Below are 19,742 nucleotides of genomic sequence, written 5' to 3'. Positions count from 1 at the left end.
GGTGGGAGACTGACTGACTGACTGGGTGGGTGACTGACTGACTGGGTGGGTGACTGACTGACTGGGTGGGTAACTGACTGGGTGACTGACTGACTGGGTGACTGACTGACTGTCTGACTGGGTGACTGACTGACTGGGTAGGTAGGTGACTGACTGACTGGGGTGGGTGACTGACTGGGGTGGGTGACTGACTGGGTGTAGAATGGGACAAATACATTAGGAATAACTGTAGACAGCATAAAAAATTGTTACTATCAACCAAACACACTCTCCCATGCATACACACCATGCACACACACACCCCCACCCCCCCCCCCCCCCACACACACACACACACACACACACACACACACACACACACACACACACACACACACACGCACCCCCCCCACACACACACCCATGCATACACACACACACCCATGCACACACCCCACCCCCACACACACATGCATACACACACACCCATGCACACACACACACACCCCCATGCATACACACACACACACGGCACACGCATACACATACACATACACATACACACACACACACACACACACACACACACACACACACACACACACACACGCATACACACACACACACACACCCCCATGCATACACACACACACACACACACACACACGGCACACGCATACACATGCACACACACACACACACACACACACACACACACACACACACACACACACACACACACACACACCCATGCATACACACACACACACACACACACACACACACACACACACACACACACACACACGGCACACGCATACACATGCACACACACTCACACACACACACACACACACATGCATACATACACACACCCCCACACACCCATGCATACACACACACACACAGTGGAGTAGGGGGAACCGCCAAGACTCGGCTCTCCAGCCTCCCCACCCCATGCAGGCACGGGAGCGGGCACGGGAGCGGGCCACATGGGAGCGGGGCAAACACAGGAGCGAGCACGGGAGCGGGCACGGGAGCGGGCACGGGAGCGGGGCAGCACACGAGAGCGGGCCAGCACACAAGAGCGGGCCAGCACACAAGAGCGGGCCACATGGGAGCGGGGCAAACACGGGAGCGGGCACGGGAGCGGGGCAGCACACGAGAGCGGGCCACATGGGAGCGGGGCGAGCACGGGAGCGGGCACGGGAGCGGGCACGGAGCGGGGCAGCACACGAGAGCGGGCCACATGGGAGCGGGGCAAACACGGGAGCGGGCACGGGAGCGGGGCAGCACACGAGAGCGGGCCACATGGGAGCGGGGCAAACACGGGAGCGGGCACGGGAGCGGGGCAGCACACGAGAGCGGGCCACATGGGAGCGGGGCGAGCACGGGAGCGGGCCACATGGGAGCGGGGCAGCACACGAGAGCGGGCCACATGGGAGCGGGGCAGCACACGAGAGCGGGCCACATGGGAGCGGGGCAGCACACGAGAGCGGGCCACATGGGAGCGGGGCAGCACACGAGAGCGGGCCACATGGGAGCGGGGGCGAGCACGGGAGCGAGCACGGGAGCGGGCAGCACACAAGAGCGGGCACGGGAGCGGGGCAGCACACGAGAGCGGGCACGGGAGCGGGGCAGCACACGAGAGCGGCCACATGGGAGCGGGGCAAGCATGGGAGCGGGCCACATGGGAGCGGGGCGAGCACGGAGCGGGCACGGGAGCGGGGCAGCACACGAGAGCGGGCCACATGGGAGCGGGGCGAGCACGGGAGCGAGCACGGGAGCGGGGCAGCACACGAGAGCGGGCACGGGAGCGGGGCAGCACACGAGAGCGGGCACGGGAGCGGGGCAGCACACGAGAGCGGGCACGGGAGCGGGGCAGCACACGAGAGCGGGCCACATGGGAGCGGGGCAAGCACGGGAGCGGGCCACATGGGAGCGGGGCAGCACATGGGAGCGGGCAACATGGGAGCGGGGCAAGCACGGGAGCGAGCACGGGAGCGGGGCAGCACACTGGAGCTGGGCAGCGCACGGGAGCGGGGCAGCACACTGGAGCTGGGCAGCGCACGGGAGCAGGCAAGCACTGGAGCGGGAACCACCCCCACCCACGTGCACAGCCGTGCAACACAACCCCCCCCCCTGCATCCCAGGTGGCGGACACCCCAGATCAGGAGGGGGAGGAGATCAGGGGCAGGAGGGGGAGGAGATCGGGGAAGGGGCTAACCCAGCGCTGCCTGCCGGCCTTCTTCCCCGCGTTAACCCAATCAGGGAGGGGGATTATTTATTAAAAAAAATAAAATAAATTGGAGCGAGCAGGAGAATTTATAGAGCCGCAGCAACGGCTCGCCAGCGTCCTAAATCCACCCGCCGCGGGCGAGTAGTTATAATGAATTGTCGAACACTGTATATATGTATTGAGGGTTGGGGGTATTTTTGTATGTATTGAGGGGCATGGGGAATTTTTATATGTATTGGGGGGGCTTGGGGAATTTTTATATTATTGAGAGGCTTGGGGGAATTTTTATATTATTGAGAGTCTTGGGGGAATTTTGATATTATTGAGGGGCTTGGGGGAATTTGTATATGTATTGTGGGGCTTGTGGGAATTTGTATATGTATTAAGGGGCTTGGGGGTATTTGTACATGTATTGAGGGGCTTACGGGTATTTGTATATGTATTGAGGGGCTTGGAGTATTTTTATATGTATTGGGGGGCTTGGTGTATTTCTATATGTATTGAAGAGGTTTTTTTAAATGTATTGTTTTATTTTTTTTTAATTGATTGTTCTCATTTGTAGATGTATTGGGGTATTGGGGTCTTTTTTTTAATGCATTGGGGTCTATTTAGAATGCATTGGGGTCTTTTTATAGATGCATTGGGGTATTTGTTATGTGTTTGGGTTGGGTATTATATGTATTGTTTTTTTATATGTATTGTGTGTATATATAAATCCACCATTGCCATTTTTAAAGCATTTCCTAACCAGGTTGTTACCCCCCCAGCCGTTGCATTCGTCCTTAAAATGACACTCCGTACCACGCTGACACCGCCCCTCATTATAGTGCGAGCAAGAACTCCCCTTCTTATCCCTTGCCACCTACCTGCCCTTCTCACTGTGAATTGCCGGCCCCTGGCAGAGAGGGGTTAGTTTTATGTGGCATCATTTTGGACATCCACAGGTCTATATCTTTCACGTCCCAACGCAACTACTTCGTACTCGATTTTTTTCTGCATGAAGTCCCTATCGTATTTCAGCCACCCCAGACTCCCACAAAATGTATAGGCCTCCCAAATCGTATCCACATAATTGAAGAGCGTCGAGCAATGCTCCAGCTGCTTCTCCCCTATCAAGTTGGCTAAAATTGTAACCAGTCCCCAGAAGATTTGGGAGTCTGCCACCTCCTCTCTATCTCTCATCATTTTTCTCTGACTATGGGGCCCATGCTATTAGCAGGGGGTCTCTGGAACAGAACCGTATTGATTTGAGGTCTGCGGACCCCCTGCTTCCCGAGATACAGGTCTGTTATGGGGTGCCGGTATCGTCTGTGCATTTTATTCCCACAGTCACGTGACGCAGGACATTTATATGCATAGAAGATACCGGCACCCCATAACGGGGCCTGTATCTTGGGAAGCCGTGGGTCCCCGCTGGCCTGCGGTGCCAATCCTGTGGCAACATTTTTTTTGCAATACATTTAAAGAAATAAACCCCCCTTCCCCTCAACACATACAGTACAGTAATTGGCAAAATAACTATTATCCAGATATGTAAAATAGCTCATTTGCCCATTATAAAATCAAACATTAGCCAGCCACCATAAATAAAGTAAATAAACCTTTCTACTTACCCCTGCCATCATGAAGTGCATCCTCATAAGCATACTGCAGGTCCTCCTTTGCCAGAAAGAATACACGAAAAAATACAATCTAATGGCCCCTAACCCCTTAATCACCATAGCGGCTAATAACCACTATAGTAATTAAGGGGTTAATCCCCATCCGCCGCTACACACCCGGGAGGCCTAGCCACCCACCCCGGGACCACTATACCCAACCTCTACCCATTGATTGGCATAGTTGTACCTCAAACCCATATAATATGGGCATGATAAGCCACTATTGCAATCAATGGTCACCCTAATAAAAAAGCATGATGACAAAAAATACACAATATTAAAAAGACATACACAAGCAACCTAAACACCCCAATTCAAGAAATAAAAGCACTAGGCAACCAATTAAAATAAATAAAAGCACTAACCAACAAAACAATTAATTTTAAGCACTAGCCAACAAAACAATTAATTTAATACACTAACCAATCCTAAAATGTACTAAAAACAAGCCATCCAAAATCCAAACAATTGAATCCAAACAATAAAAACAAATAGAAAAAATTACAATCAATTAAAAACAAGCATTTGCCAAAAAATGCATTAGTTTCCACTGTATTTATCTGTACCCTAAAGGGGCACAGATTAATACATTATCAGTCAATGGGCAATCACAAACATAAAAATAAGTAAATAATTACAATGAAAAAACCTGTAAAAAGATTTTTACATACATTCAATATTTTACTTACCTTTAGAAGTCTTCACCCTCTGAATCCCGTTGTAGCATCAGGTAAAAAAAATCTTCTTCAAATGTCATTATTTTTATCTTTTTCTTTAATCTTCTATCTTCATCGAAGTGCACCAAAGGTCAAGATATATATAATAACAATAAAATAAATAACATGTAAAAACTTACATATAGAAATATATAGGTCCAGTACCTGTATACACCTGTATAAACTGTACCTAATCCATCAGAACCAGCACTCTCCAACGTATGTTCCAATATTGAGGAATTTACTATTGAGGAACAAGCTGTGCTGGTTGACCTTACCAATTTAGCTGATGAAGGGCATATGGATGCCCATCTTGAGTATCCAGTGAATCACACCAAGTATAAGCCTCGATCAGTTTTTTACCCTTACCACTCTCGGGGTCATTATATTGAAATCTTTAATAAATTGGTAGAGAAGGATTTTGGAGAACTATGCCTATCACAAGAAGAGAATTAAAAATATACGAATAATTTAACCGTCCAAGAAAAATTGGCATTACGTGAACTAAATACCAACCAAGATGTCATCTTACGTACAGATAAGGGTGGGGCCATTGTCCTTCAAAACAGGACTGACTATTGCAAGGAGGCAATGAGATTACTATCTGATATCAACTCATATCGCAAATTATCTAAGGATCCGACTACACAATATCAAGCAGATTTAAAATTATTATTAGAGGGGGCACAACAGTCTGGTGTGTTAACTAAGGCAGAGTATGATTGCCTCTTCTGCGCTGCTCCCACCATCCCTATTCTCTATCACCTACCAAAAATCCACAAGTCACTTATTGATCCACCTGGGCGTCTGTCACGGGAGACTCCTGTGGCGGGTAGGATCTCGGTGGCTGGAACAGCAGGAGCGTAGTAGGGGTCACAATCAGAGGTCCGAGGCAGGCGGCAGATAGCAAAGTCGGGCAACAAGCAGGGGTCGGCAATGAGGAGTCTGGAACAGGACAGGCGGGGCAAGACAGGACCGGGAGCAGGGACTGAGAACGGGGAGCAGGGACTGAGAACGGGGAGCAGGGACTGAGAACGGGGAGCAGGGACTGAGAACGGGGAGCAGGGACTGAGAACGGGGAGCAAGGAACAAACAGGGACAAGCCAGATTACCAGCAAGGGCCTTTACTAAGAACAGAATCAAATACAGACGGGTACAGGAACAGATCAGGATCAGAGACAGAGGCATGTGCAATAGGAGTCTGACTTGAAACAAAGGCAGGGGAAACAGACAGGAAACAGAACTATAAGACAGAGAGAGGAGCAACAAGAAGACATACAGAGGAACCCAGAGCAAACAGAAGGTAGCAGCACACCCGGTGGACAAAGAAGCTATGGCTAGGCAGGAGGTCTAGGCGACCCTGACAGCGTCCTATTATTTCTGGCATTAATTCTCTCACAGCTAACCTTTCTCAATATGTGGACACATTTTTACAACCACTTGTGCCCACACTACCTTCACATTTATTAGACACCACTTCGGTTCTCACTTTACTTACTGATTTCTCTTGGGTTAACACTTATTAATTGGCCACCTTAGATGTTCAGGCACTCTACACATTGATACCACACCAAGGTGGATTAGAGGCTATAGATTTTTATTTAGCACTTCACGATACACTTCCACTTATTCAACGCCACTTTATTCACGACTCTATTGAGTTTATTCTTCAACACAATTATTTTTTATTCTAGCATGAATTTTATTTACAACACTGCGGTACTGCAATGGGGACACGCTTTGCACCATCTTTCGCTAATCTTTATATGGGATGGTGGGAGTCAGTGCACATTTGGGGTTCCGGTGTGTCTCCTCCTCAGCTAAAACTGTGGAGGAGATACATCGATGATATTCTGGTCATCTGGGATGGCGATAAGGCGTCATTTGACAGCTTTGTTGACAAGATTAACATCAACAATTTTAACCTTACCTTCACTAGTGATGTCCAGAAGGATCATGTTACCTTCTTCGACTTGTTTATCTATATTCAGGGGGATTCCCTCTTAACTAAAACCTTTTTTAAAGAAACTAATGTTAACTCTTACTTACATCCTAAGAGCGGACATGAAAAGAAGTGCATCACTAACATTCCTTACAGCCAATTCCTTCGCATTAGAAGAAATTGTGCAAATGTTGATACTTACAAAGAACAGTCAAAGGTACTTATTGAACGCTTCAGACAAAAGGGTTATCAAGAGGAGCTTATATCTGAATCCTACCTCAAAGCATTAAACAAAAATAGAGAATCACTATTAAAAAATAAAAATAAAAAACAACCAACTGCTAAAAATAAACTAAGTACTTATAATGGTCAACATGTTGATAATATACACGCAACTAAATCTATTTCTATAGACCATATTAAAGTCAAACAAGAGACTCCATTTTTCGTAACCCAATTTAATAAATCACATAATTCCATAAAGAGAATCCTGTCAAAACATTGGCATATTTTACTTATGGATCCTATTTTAAAAAACTTTCTTGCAAACAAACCACCTATTGTTTTTAAAAAAGCACAAACACTTAAAACTATTCTTGCCCCCAGTTTGTTAAAGGGCACAGACAAACCAATAAAAATAGATCTAAGGGATACATTAGGAGTAGTGGGAAATCATAGATGCGCTAGGTGCAAGATTTGCCCCAAGATGCTAACGCACAAATCTTTCAAATCCCATGTTACAGGGCTTAATTACAAAATTTCGAGTTGCATTGATTGTCTGTCCACGTATGTAGTATATATACTGCAGTGTAGTTGCGGACTGCAATACGTGGGCAGAACTAAACAAAATTTGAAGCTACGCATCATGGAGCACCAACGGAATATAACTAATATTCCCAAATTAGAAGCCACCTCCAAACCCCTCACTCACCTCCTGGCCCATTTTAAAGATGTACATAATTGTAGTACGGTGGGTGTACAATATATGGGAATTGAGAGAATTGTGGGTGATACAAGAGCAGGAGATAGAGATCTACAAATTGCCAAAAAAGAGCAATTTTGGATCTTTACACTTCAGTCAAAATACCCGGGAGGTCTCAATGACTATATTGAACTCACACCTTTTCTAAGCTAGATGGGCAATAGTGTTTGTACTGTGACCACCTAGTTTTTCTCCTTTCCTCCCCTCCCTCATTTATGTATTTATAAATCCCTCCCTCATTTTTATTTTTATTATTCTTGTATCAAATCTTTCTCTTTTTTCCACTCCCTTTCCCTTCCCAATTCCCCTTTTTCTTCCCCCCCTTTTTTCCCCCTTCCCCCCTCTTTACCCCACCCCCCCTTCCCCCTCTCCTCCCCCCCTCCTTCCTTCACCCCTCTCCTCTCCCCCCTCCTCCCTTCCCATTCCATATTCTTTTTCTTCCCCTATCTCTTTTCTCCTCCCCCCTTCTTTTTCCTTTTATCATAGCCCCCCCCCCCCTTTCCCTCCCTCTCCCCTCTTTTTTCACTTTAGATCTTCTATGTATAGTATTGTATTTATTATTGTGATCAATTGTGGTCTTGTGATATTATTGTACTATTGCCTGACCAACCATGTTTTTATCACTTACATGGGTGGCCTTCAGCAGTGCATTAACTTAACACTCCCTTTAAAAGTTTATTCATTGTTTAATTTATTATGTATATACCTTATTATGTATTTATGGAATTATACACATATCTGTATGATATACCAATTTTCCCAGATGAGTGTTTATACACTCCCTCAAATCTTGCTGCTATATTACACTCATAGAGCTCGTTATACACATTTTTTATTTATTTATTTATTCAATTTGCATCTTGGAGTGACTGCATAAAAGGCCCCCCTGTAGGTGTCCTAAACACCACCTGATGAAGCACTGAATTGTGTGAAACGCGTTGCGGAGTTCACACAATGCACACTGGTATCCAGTCTTTTGGTTGAACAAGTTCCAGCCCTCCCACAAGAAGTTAGAGACATTTCCTTCTGCTCGCTCGAGTGGGATGTGTTTTGGAATACTGCCGATTGTGGTGGACTACTACACACGGGTCCTGCGAGAAGCCGCAACCCGGAAGTAACAACAGAGTAGTGCCGAGCAAGCCAGCACCAGCGCGCGGGACTGATCTGTGAGCCTCAGCACTTACCCTCTGCGCCTAGGAACCCACACGAACTGACTACCTGTGCACTGATCTACTGGACCTATATATTTCTATATGTAAGTTTTTACATGTTATTTATTTTATTGTTATTATATATATCTTGACCCTTGGTGCGCTTCTGTGTTTATTTTTCATTTACACCTGCCGTTTGGAGCCTTCCTATGACGGGTATTGGTGGAGGAAGGGAGCCTTCACATCACAGCAGCAGCAAGAGGGAAGAGCTGATCTACTTCAAGATCCTTTTAGGAAGCAAGAGCGCGGTTTGATTTTATCTTCTATCTTCATCTGTCAATCCAAAACCAAATGGTAAATCCAGAACAGGATGTTCTCTCATCGGTTTCTTGAGGTAAAATGAGACATACAGGCCTTATATAGGGCTTGTGACGTCACATTTTATGGTTAGATGGTACAGCTCCAATCCGATTGGAAGCTGTATCATGTGCCGCCCCCCTTCTCTTTTTTTTTTTTTTAAAGGATGTGACGTCCTCTCTAAGGGAGGTACGTCACATTCTTAAAACTACATGGCTATATCACATGGTATTACAGCCAATGGGCTTGACGACAATCCCATTGGTTGCTGTACCATGTGATAGGTCACATTAGTTCAAAAGGAGGTGACATCATCCCTTAAAGTGTGTTGGGGGGGGGAGTTTACTTATTTCAATGTATTGCAAAAAAAATTGCCACAGGATTGGTACCGCAGGCCAGCGAGGACCACTTGAGGAACCCCAGACACCCGCAGGGAACCACCCGTGAGCCCGCCAGAGACCACCTAAGGAACCCCGGACACTTGTGGGGACCTCCCGAGGGCCCAGACTCCCACGGGGACCACCTGAGGACCCCCGGACAGCCACGGGGACCACCCGAGGGCCCCCAGACACCAACGGGGACCACCTGAGGACCCCCAGACATCTGCGGGGATACCCAAGGGCCCACAGACTCCTGCGGGGACCACCTGAGGACCCATAGATACTCACAGGGACCACCTGAGGACCCGCGGGGACCACCTGAGGACACCCGCGGTCTCTGGTATCAATCATGTGGGGGTAGAACAGGTGGGTATTAGTGTTTATTGTGGGTAGCAGGGGTGTGTGAAGGGGGTATTTGGCCCTTGGTGGGTAGCGGGAGGGGTTAATCCCTTCATTGCCTTAGTGGTTAGCTGCTAAGGTAATGAAGTTGCCTGTAGATGCATTTTTATTGCATGGGATTCATGCCGGGGGGCTCCGGTGCTGATATTAATGGATATCAGCTCCGGAGACCCACAGCATCAATCCGATGGTGGAAAAATGCAAAATAAAATTCTAAGTCCCGTCTCGCCGCCTCTCAGCAGCTTCTCACCAGCCTCACTTTTCCTGGCATGAGGATTTTGGGAGGCCTCGATAACCTAATCGCGGCTTCTAGAATTGCACGAGTTTCGAACCTGCCGATAAGTGGCTTATCGCCGCTCAACCGGCAATTTTTTTATGACAGCTGAATTTTTTGGAGATACACTTATCAAGGCTTAGTGAATAATGGTAGGCATTTTGGCCAATAAATGCTCGATAAGTGGCTTTGTTGGTTCCCTATAGTCCGGCAATAATGTGAATATATCGGCATACTCATCCTTCCATACCTGCTCTTTCACCGTCACTGATATGTGCAACCCCAGCTGGCTAGCTAAGCAAAGTAATTGTCCCTAAAACTAGAATTTTGCACCCCTTTCTCATCTCTTCCGCTATCACAATCCCTTTTCTCGGGTTCATCCACTGGTGCCGCCACTACCGCCACCCCTTCTTTTCCCCCCACTGCCAGTGCTGTCACCCCATCTGCTAATCCTGCCAGGGTTCCTACCCCCTACTGGAAGAGCCACCCGCCCCCCTGTGATATCCTGACTTAAACTTACCACAACGTTACCTCCCCCTTGCACCCACACCCTTGCCACCAATTTATCCCCTTCCCTCCTACTTACCACACCCTTACTTTGCTCTCCCCTATGACCCCATTGCAAGAAGAACTCTCACAAGGCTCTGGACACCTCCTCTCCTGACAATTGCCCTGGCAAAGGCCCTACTACCCCTACCCCAAACACACCCCTGGCCCCCCCTGATGATCCTATTGTACCCTCCCAATCCTCCACGTGTCCTGAAGTCCATCCTGCACGTGACACTCTCACCATTCTTCCCCCGCACTGTCTCTCCCCGCTCACCTCCTCCTCCCATGATCCCCCACTACTACCGTGATCACAGTTTCCTGAGGAAATAATATTTTGCGAAACCCGTTGAAAACCGTGATACCTTGCTTCAGAAAGCAACCGTAGGACGATCACATGGGTTCCCGAACAGCTGATACAACAACCTGCTAGCCAGGTCTGGAAGAGTGGATTCCCCACAGCTGCAGTCACTCGGAAGATGCCGGTTCGTCCACAGCAATGCTCTGTTGGAGCTACCACACACTAACTGATATGCAAGTGTTGATTTGTTTTTATTGTTTTAATATATTAACCTGTTTTTACACACATCTCTCTGTGTCATACCTACCACTGTGAGGACTAGATCACTACACGATTGGGAAAGACTGCCTAGTACCACGCCCCGAGAGGTCTGTATAATCCCTGATTACCATTAGTAGATCCAGGAGGGACTGAGGCAGAGGGGGAGAAAACTGTAAAGATACCTTTCAGTGCCATCTGTCCTCATTGGGCCACGTGAGTTGTGGCATTGCCCACTTTCAAAAATACATTTCTCACCATTTTGTATTGGATTACCAACAATCCTGCACGATTTGTGTTTTTCTTTTTTATTCTTCACATATGATTCCCTCCAAATGAAATCCCCACCTCACCACAGAACATGCGAGGCAGCAGCCACTCGAAACTGCGCCACCGTGCCTCCTCCTACAGCTCCCTCATCCATGAACCTCCGTCACTGAGCGCAACCGCCATCATCTCTGCTGGACCCTCAGATCATGTCTTTCTTCCTCCACGCCATGCAGCCATCTCTCATGATCAAGATACCAGGGATCAGGAACCAGGAAAATGTGACTTAGCTCCAGTAGATTCTAGAAGGAAGAAGAATCTAGGATCCCTGCTCCTTCATCTAAATATCCCTTACTTAAACCCCCCCCCCCTACCCTGCAACATGGCACGATAGGGGCCTGGCCCCTCGCCCTAAAGTCATGCCGCCCCTTCCTTACAGGTCCAGGGCTTTCTTTTTGTCATTTGTTCAGGACGTACTTCGTCTTTCATTAGTGACCAATGTATTTTTAATGTTTAAACCACGTTAAAATGTTCCCTTGTATTCAAGTGTTTGTCACGATAAAAAAAACCCGATTTTTATCTATACATGAGTAAAGGTTAAGTTTTATGGTCTACTGATTTATTCTATCTACTGTATCTCAATGTATAGAGTGCACTCAAGAGTGCATTCTTTCTCCTCTTTGTTCACGCCTACTAACAATGCCAGAAATTACTTGCTGATGCTTATAATGTGATGTACATAAACTTAATTAAAGGTGCCAACCCAGCAAGCACTTAGCAATTTCAGATTTAAAGCGTTAGGAGCACAGGGTATTTGGTCTAGAATCATGTGAGGTTACTGGGACCATAGGGATGTCAGGTTTTGTTCCATCCCTGGAATGCATATAAGCAGGAAAATGGTTCAATTTTCCTGCAAAAAATGTTTTTACAGCAACATTTCTCAAAAGTGAAACTGACCGGAGATTTGCATAATTATGTATGTGATAAGAATAAAAAAAGAAAAACTGAAGCTAATAGGACAGATTGGTACGGAGCTGTATGATGACGATTGTAATTTTTAAACTACCAGAAGATGTCCTATGGCAGTGAAATGATTGAAAGCGTCTCTAACAGTGTCATATTTGAGAAAACACATTGCAAAGTCCAAGTGTAGTCCTGTCACTATTTACTCTCTATTCTTACTGCAGCATTTAGTTCTCAATTTCAAACTAACACACTCATACTGCATTCTTATTTGCTCTCACAGGTTGCATCTGCCACTCCTTACACAGCAACTTCCTCCCCATTACATCCAGAGCCTTAAAATTACTTACGTGTTGTTATAGCCAGGGTGATCCAGGTCATGACACACAGCAGAAGTCATTAGAATGCCTAACACAGTAGGGGTCACCTGTCCCTGTGTGAAAGGGATATGAGTATTCTTTCACAGGATAGATGATAATGACATTTTAGACCAATCCATTTATTTAAAGATGCAATCCCATGTAGCTGGGCAAAAAATAGCCTTCTGGAAAGAATAAAACGAATCTAAACTAGTCTAATTTGCTTCTCAAACCAAATCTAACCATGGTAAAGAGAAGGGGCCTCTGAATCGAAGTGTTTTATTTTTTCTTAGCTCAGGATGTATTTTTCAGATGACCAATAAAGATAAGAGAAAGGGAACAGTAGGGGGCTCTGGCAGTGAACTGGTGTAAAAAAAAACCCCCAGCCGTATCACACAAAAGGGAGTAGTTACAGGACATCATACTGATCCTAAATTCTAGCTCACAATAAATAAATAAAATATAGTTAAATTATAGATGTCCAATTTTGGTTAAATAAAAGGCATCAGTCACAGGGATGTAAGACGTTAAACATGTCATTGCCATTAGTTACCTATTGTACTAGTAGAAAGGATTGCAGCTTTTAATATGTTATTTCTATTTCAGTGCTTAAGTCTGGTTAAAAACTGACAAGGAAAATTGGGATACAATTGATGTAAAATGTCATATTTATTAATCCAACAAATATTATATTGCTATATTCTTTACTTTTGTAAGCTTAGCATGTATTCTGACAACTGTATTTTTCTTTCCCCATAGCCCTGCCAAATGGTTTCCTCTTCTAAACAGAGACTCTCTTCTTGTTAAGGTGCAATATATCACTTTAATAAAGATTCTGTAGCAGGTCCTCAGAAATGCACTTTTAGGCCTGGGACATAGTAAGCCCAAGCTCGCTGAGGTGGGCTGAGCCGCGCTGAGCAGATGCACAAACCCCCTGCCCTGCATCTGTCATCAGCGCGGCTATAGTTTCCCCCTCCGCATGCGTGCTGATACGTGCGGAGGCTCTGAAACTTTGCCGAGACAGGTAAGTTTCAAATTTGCCGCTCGGGGAAGTGATGTGAGCGGTCACGTGACCGCTCACATCCAATGGGAGCGAGGGACTAGCCCCGCCTCCCGCTCCGCCTCCTGGCATGCCTCCGCTCCGCCTCTGCTCCGCCCCCGCCCCGCACCCAGAGCGCGCTCACTGCCTCGTCTGCAAGGACAGGAAAAAGCTCAATTTTCAGCAGGCGAGGCAGAGCAGGAGCGTGCCTCAGCGAGCTTCAAGTAACTATGTCCCAGGCCTAAGAAAGACCTACTAGATAGGAAATAGAATTTTTTATGTAATTACCCAGAATCCCTGGTTGCAATGTAAGCACTTTTTGCTAAGCGATTAATGGGGAAAGACAGGGTTGCAGACCTCTCTGAGGCATGCAGATGCACAACAAGTGGTATTTTTATTTACTAAATTGGAAAGAACGTAATGGATCAAATAGACTCTAAGGTTTCACAACTGATAGGAGAATGGGGAGAGTAGGTGGACCATGTGGTTCTTATCTGCTGTGTCCATTTCCCACATTTCGGTTGAGATAGCTGTTGACGTGACGCTCACCGGGAGCCAGGCAGACTAAGAGACTTGAATCGGAGCAGTGGAAATATCGACTGGCCACTCATCTTTAGTTTTTGTGCCTATGCTATCTTTGATTCATGTAAGTGTGATATCTTATTCAATACACACCTGAATTCTATACAGTGTTTCACTATTGTGGTATTTTCTGTTTCACTTGAGGATACATCACACTGCGACCACTATCATCAAACGACTAGAAAAGCTAACACCTAAATATCCTGAGCCACATGCTATGTGGGAAACGACGTTTTCTATCTGAGAAATTGAGAGTTCCCATTTGGCTGAATCCTAAAATTAAGAAAACTTGTGAAGCCGATTACATTACGTAGTTTATATTTGTTTTTTTTTATATATGGTGATATCTGCACTCCCCAAAGCTTCGATTATAACTACACAGAAGAAAACCAAGACCTTCCTTCAAAGTGTTGAGCTGCGACCTATTACCAATTTTATGCACGTTCACTTATTGATATTTTATTTCAGCACCTTACTATACACTTGTTAGTTTTCAAATATTGTTCACTATTTTGAACACATCTAATTACTCTGTATAGGAGCACCTAAGTACCACTTTTCGTTACTATCACGTTATTTGTACAGTAATGTCAGACCTGAAGATTGCAGAGGTGAATCATGCCATACATCATCTGAGTCACACAGAAGCAGTGGCGGAAGTTGTGGAAGGGATTGGTGCGATAATTCTCTTGGATGCTTAACTGTGAAAATAAATGAAAATGTAAGAAGGCACCTGTCCTTATAAATGACTATGACACCACCTTATATAATGACTAGTTTATTTATATATACAGTATATTGAATAGATAAAGATTGCCTATTTGGGCAGTTGTCACGGGTTCTCCTCCTATGCTCAGGAAATACAACCCCTAGACCTAGTAGATAGATGTAATCTTCATCCCAGAAATATGAACAAAGACTTAATGGAAGGAGCGGCTCAGTGAGTAAAGACTGACTGGCACTGAGTTTGAAGCAGCGGGAACCTGGTTCAATTCCCGGTGTCTGCTCCTTGTGGCCTTTATCTCCCAGTGCCCCAGGCACCAAAAAACATAGATTGTAAGCTCCACGGGTCAGGGACCTGTGCCTGCAAATTGTATCTGTAAAGCGCTACGTAAAACTAGCAGCGCTATACAAGAACATTTGAAGAAAGTGCAGGAAAAACGGCGGTGCATCTGCTGCTGCTGCTGAAGATTTAAAACCACACACTGCAAACCACAAAGTTTCCTAGGTGCAAAAATTTATTTAGGGCATGATAAAAACAGCCAAAAGGACGCTCTCCAAGAGTGGGTCTTATGAACTGTCTTATGCTATGAAGATGTTTATATATATATATAATGACCAAATATTGCCTACTCCTGGTTAGCATCACAAGTGGGAATTAACCCTCCCCTTCCCTTCTATCTATACAAGAACATGCTATTATTATTAACTGGTATGCTACTCACAAACGGTGTCGTCTGTCCTCCATTGCGTGCTTCCAGCTGACTGAACCAGAGAAGAGAATCCGGATGTGGAAAAAAGTGGAGCACAGCAGGCAATTAGAGGGGCTAAGCCCAAAACTAGCTAATTAAAAACAATTTATTTGGAGGTGGGTGACAGCATGGAGGGCGACATGCTTCGCGCTCTTGGCGCGAGTGTATTCCCCTTGTGCTGTCTGCGATATATATATAAGATCAAAGACCGGACGTGACGCAACGTGTGCCACATGGTGTCGTCCGCAAAAGACTGAAGTGGTCCCGACGGTCGATGATCCATCCGAGATTGACAGTGACTCCCTCTGGATGGAAGGCAGTATAACATGACTGATCCCAAGTTAAAAAATGTGTATAATTCACAGGGTATTACCAATATATTTGGAGCACACTGTGTAACAAAATAGACTAAAATAAGAACAAAAACAGAATGCCACACAATGGAATACTTATAAATAATATCTCAATAATACAGAACTCAATAATAATATTCTCAGAGAAAAGATGCAAGATATGCATGGCTCAATTGCTGTTGTTCCCAGAGTAATGTATAAGACAGGGGTGGGCAATTTTTCAATGTAGCCACAGGTGTGGCGAATTAGAAGTGAAAATAGCCACACCATGTAAAAATGTAGGTACTGTATTATGTTGCGCATGCGAAAATTTTAAACACACGGTTTGAAAAAGTTTATAAATTCTCAGACCATAACCCCCCTCCTTCTCTCACCCCCTCAAGCTCCCTCACCCCCCTCCTCCTCTCACCCCCTCATGCCACCACCACTATCTTCCTCCTCATCTCATTTCCCCCATCATCATCTCATGTAAACCCCCTCATCTCCCCCAGCACCCTTCATCATCTCCCCCAGCACCCTTCATCATCTGCCCCAGCACCCTTCATCATCTGCCCCAGCACCCTTCATCATCTCCCCCAGCAGCCCCCTCATCATCAGGCAGCAGCAGCCCTCTACCCCCCGTCCCAGGCATCAGCCCCCACCCATCCCCCGTATCAGGTATCACCCCCCTTCCCCCGTATCAGGCATCAGCCCCCGTCCCCCTCATCAGGCATCAGCTCCCCTTCCCCGTATCAGGCCGTCTCCTAACCAGATCGCGGCGGCTGAGAAAGAAAGGGAAGGAAGCGGTGGTGGCAGGCCTGGCCAGGGGAGGGAGAGGATGGGGAGGAGCATGTCAGCGCATCAACTTCTGGTGCTGGAGGGGAGGAAGCGCATCACACCACTGAAGCGGTCTGGGAGGAAGGGGAGCGTGCCACACAGCCGGAGCGTGCGCCTTCCCTACCAAGTAAGGCAGGCCTGCACAACTCGTAAAGTGAGAAGGGCCGAACTGCTCCAAGGAAAAAAAATTTGGGCCGCGCGGGAAAAATCATCATCATCTCTCCTCCAGCACCTCTCATCATCATCATCATCATCATCATCATCATCATCCTCATATATCTCCCCCAGCACCCCTCACTATCAACCTTTGCGATACTCCCCCACCTATCTCTCATACCCCCATCTCTCCCCCTCACCCACACACATAATACTCCCTCTCCACATCAAACACACAATACCCCCCTGCACACCACACACATCCAACCCCCCCTACCTCCAATCACCCCCCCTACCTCCAATCACCCACCCCTTGCACCTCCAATAACCCCCCTGCACCTCCAATGACCCCCCCTCTGCACCTCCAATGACCCCCCCTGCACCTCCAATGACCCCCCCCTGCACCTCCTATGACCCCCCCTGCACCTCCTATGACCCCCCCTGCACCTACAATGACCCCCCCCCTGCACCTACAATTGCCCCCCCCCTGCACCTCCAATGACCCCCCCCTGCACCTCCAATGACCCCCCCTGCACCTACAATGACCCCCCCTGCACCTCCAATGACCCCCCTGCACCTCCAATGACTCACCCCCCCTGCATCTCCAATGACACCCCCCCTGCACCTCCATTGACACCCCCCCCTGCACCTCCAAGGACACCCCCTCCCTCTCTACCTCGGTTTGCTCGGAGGAGGCAGCAGAGAAGGCAGGACTGCACGCGCGCGCTCTAGCAGGAACGGAGGTGCCTCAATGCTAGAGTGCGCTGCTGCCTGCAGTTCTCTGAGCGGGCTGATCCGGGAGGGGGGAGAGCGGGCTGATCGGGGAGGGGGGAGAGCGGGCTGATCCGGGAGGGGGGAGAGCGGGCTGATCCGGGAGGGGGAAGAGCTGGCTGAACGGGGAGGGGGGAGAGCATGAGCGGGCTGATCGGGGAGGGTGGAGAGCGTGGGGGAACGGGAGCGAACTCGAGAGGGAGAGTGGAAAGCCGTCGCAGGCCGCACAGTGAGTGCAGGCCTGAAGTAAGGGAAGGGGGGCTTGAGGGGGGTCAGTCGCGGGCAGCACAGGGAGTCCCGGCGGCCCTTATATTGTGGTTACTCAATTCGCCACACTTTGACTCCCAATTCGCCACAAGTGGCGAATGGCGAAAGGGTTGCCCACCCTGGGTATAAGACCTGTACAATATCATATGTGTAGAAACAAGTGTCACTCTCAAATATTATGATGAATTTGCTGATATTGGCTAGAGTATAGCCAAATAAAGGAAATATTCTAAACTCCCATTGGTATCCAAAGCTAGAAATTCAGAATAATGATTAAGGATAATAATAACTATAATATGGTGGTAAATAAACCTATTTAGAAGAATATGTTTCCAAGCGCAGAGAAGCTCCTCCAACACAGGAAGACATTCCACACGGAGAATTATTTCATTTGGGATACAAGTATATGATACTACATGTGTATATGATATTTAGAGAAAATATGCTATTAAAATCTCAAACTGAATTAATAACACGGAAATATATAACGTTCCTTATTATAAATCAATTTATATGAAGAACAAGATTTGGTTAAAGAGCAAAAAAAAGCAAAGGTCCCTTATTATAGTGGGTATTAAGATAATTTTATCATAAGTGACCATACTGGACAGAATATTGCCAAAGATTACTTTTTTGACAGAATAGAGTTTATATTGCCAATGTTGCCCATTTCTAATAGATGTGTGTATACATATATATATACACACACATCTAAAAAGACAGACAAAAAACAGGCGCACTCATAGCGTAAAAAAGTATAACAAAATATTTATGGAGTAGATGGTTTAAAAAAACACACACAAACAAAACGGAAATAAAAGCAGTTATGAGTTATACTCAATCGCCAGCCAGAAGCAGGAACCAGGTAACCAGGTGACTCCGGTGAAATCATCCGGTATAGAGGGATTGCAGCAACCTCCACAATGTACTCCAGATCAATCATCACTGCAGTGAGTCTCCGATCCAAGTGACGATTGACCTGGAGTAGGGCGGCGTTCCTTACCTTCTCCGGTACACGGAGTACATTGTGGAGGTTGCTGCAATCTCTCTATACCGGACGATTTCACCGGAGTCACCTGGTTACCTGGTTCCTGCTTCTGGCTGGCGATTGAGTATAACTCATAACTGCTTTTATTTCCGTTTTGTTTGTGTGTGTTTTTTTAAACCATCTACTCCATAAATATTTTGTTATACTTTTTTACGCTATGAGTGCGCCTGTTTTTTGTCTGCCTTTTTAGATGTGTGTGTATATATATATATATATATATATATATATATACACACACATCTATTAGAAATGGGCAACATTGGCAATATAAACTCAATTCTGTCAAAAAACATAATCTTTGGCAATATTCTGTCCAGTATGGTCACTTATGATAAAAATTATCTTAATACCCACTATAATAAGGGACCTTTGCTTTTTTTGCTCTTTAACCAAATCTTGTTCTTCATATAAATTGATTTATAATAAGGAACGTTATATATTTATGTGTTATTTATTCAGTTTGA

At 46.3% G+C, this 19,742-nt stretch overlaps 1 protein-coding gene across 1 annotated transcript in view; it reads right to left on the bottom strand.

The window, feature by feature from the left end:
- Positions 1 to 19,742, bottom strand: part of PDE9A (phosphodiesterase 9A) — a 91,552-nt gene that overhangs the window by 46,259 nt on the left and 25,551 nt on the right. Inside the window, exons 7-8 of the mRNA XM_075604316.1 lie at positions 14,992 to 15,096; positions 12,766 to 12,848 (exon numbers count right to left, since the gene is read on the bottom strand). Of these exons, the coding sequence (XP_075460431.1) occupies positions 12,766 to 12,848; positions 14,992 to 15,096 (188 nt within the window). The remainder of the gene's footprint in view (positions 1 to 12,765; positions 12,849 to 14,991; positions 15,097 to 19,742) is intronic.

The sequence above is a fragment of the Ascaphus truei genome, chromosome 6, assembly GCF_040206685.1.
Source record: "Ascaphus truei isolate aAscTru1 chromosome 6, aAscTru1.hap1, whole genome shotgun sequence".
NCBI classification, from domain to species: Eukaryota; Metazoa; Chordata; class Amphibia; order Anura; family Ascaphidae; genus Ascaphus; species Ascaphus truei.
Note: the sequence above shows the minus strand (reverse complement) of the source record. Positions and strands in the feature narration are given on the sequence as shown.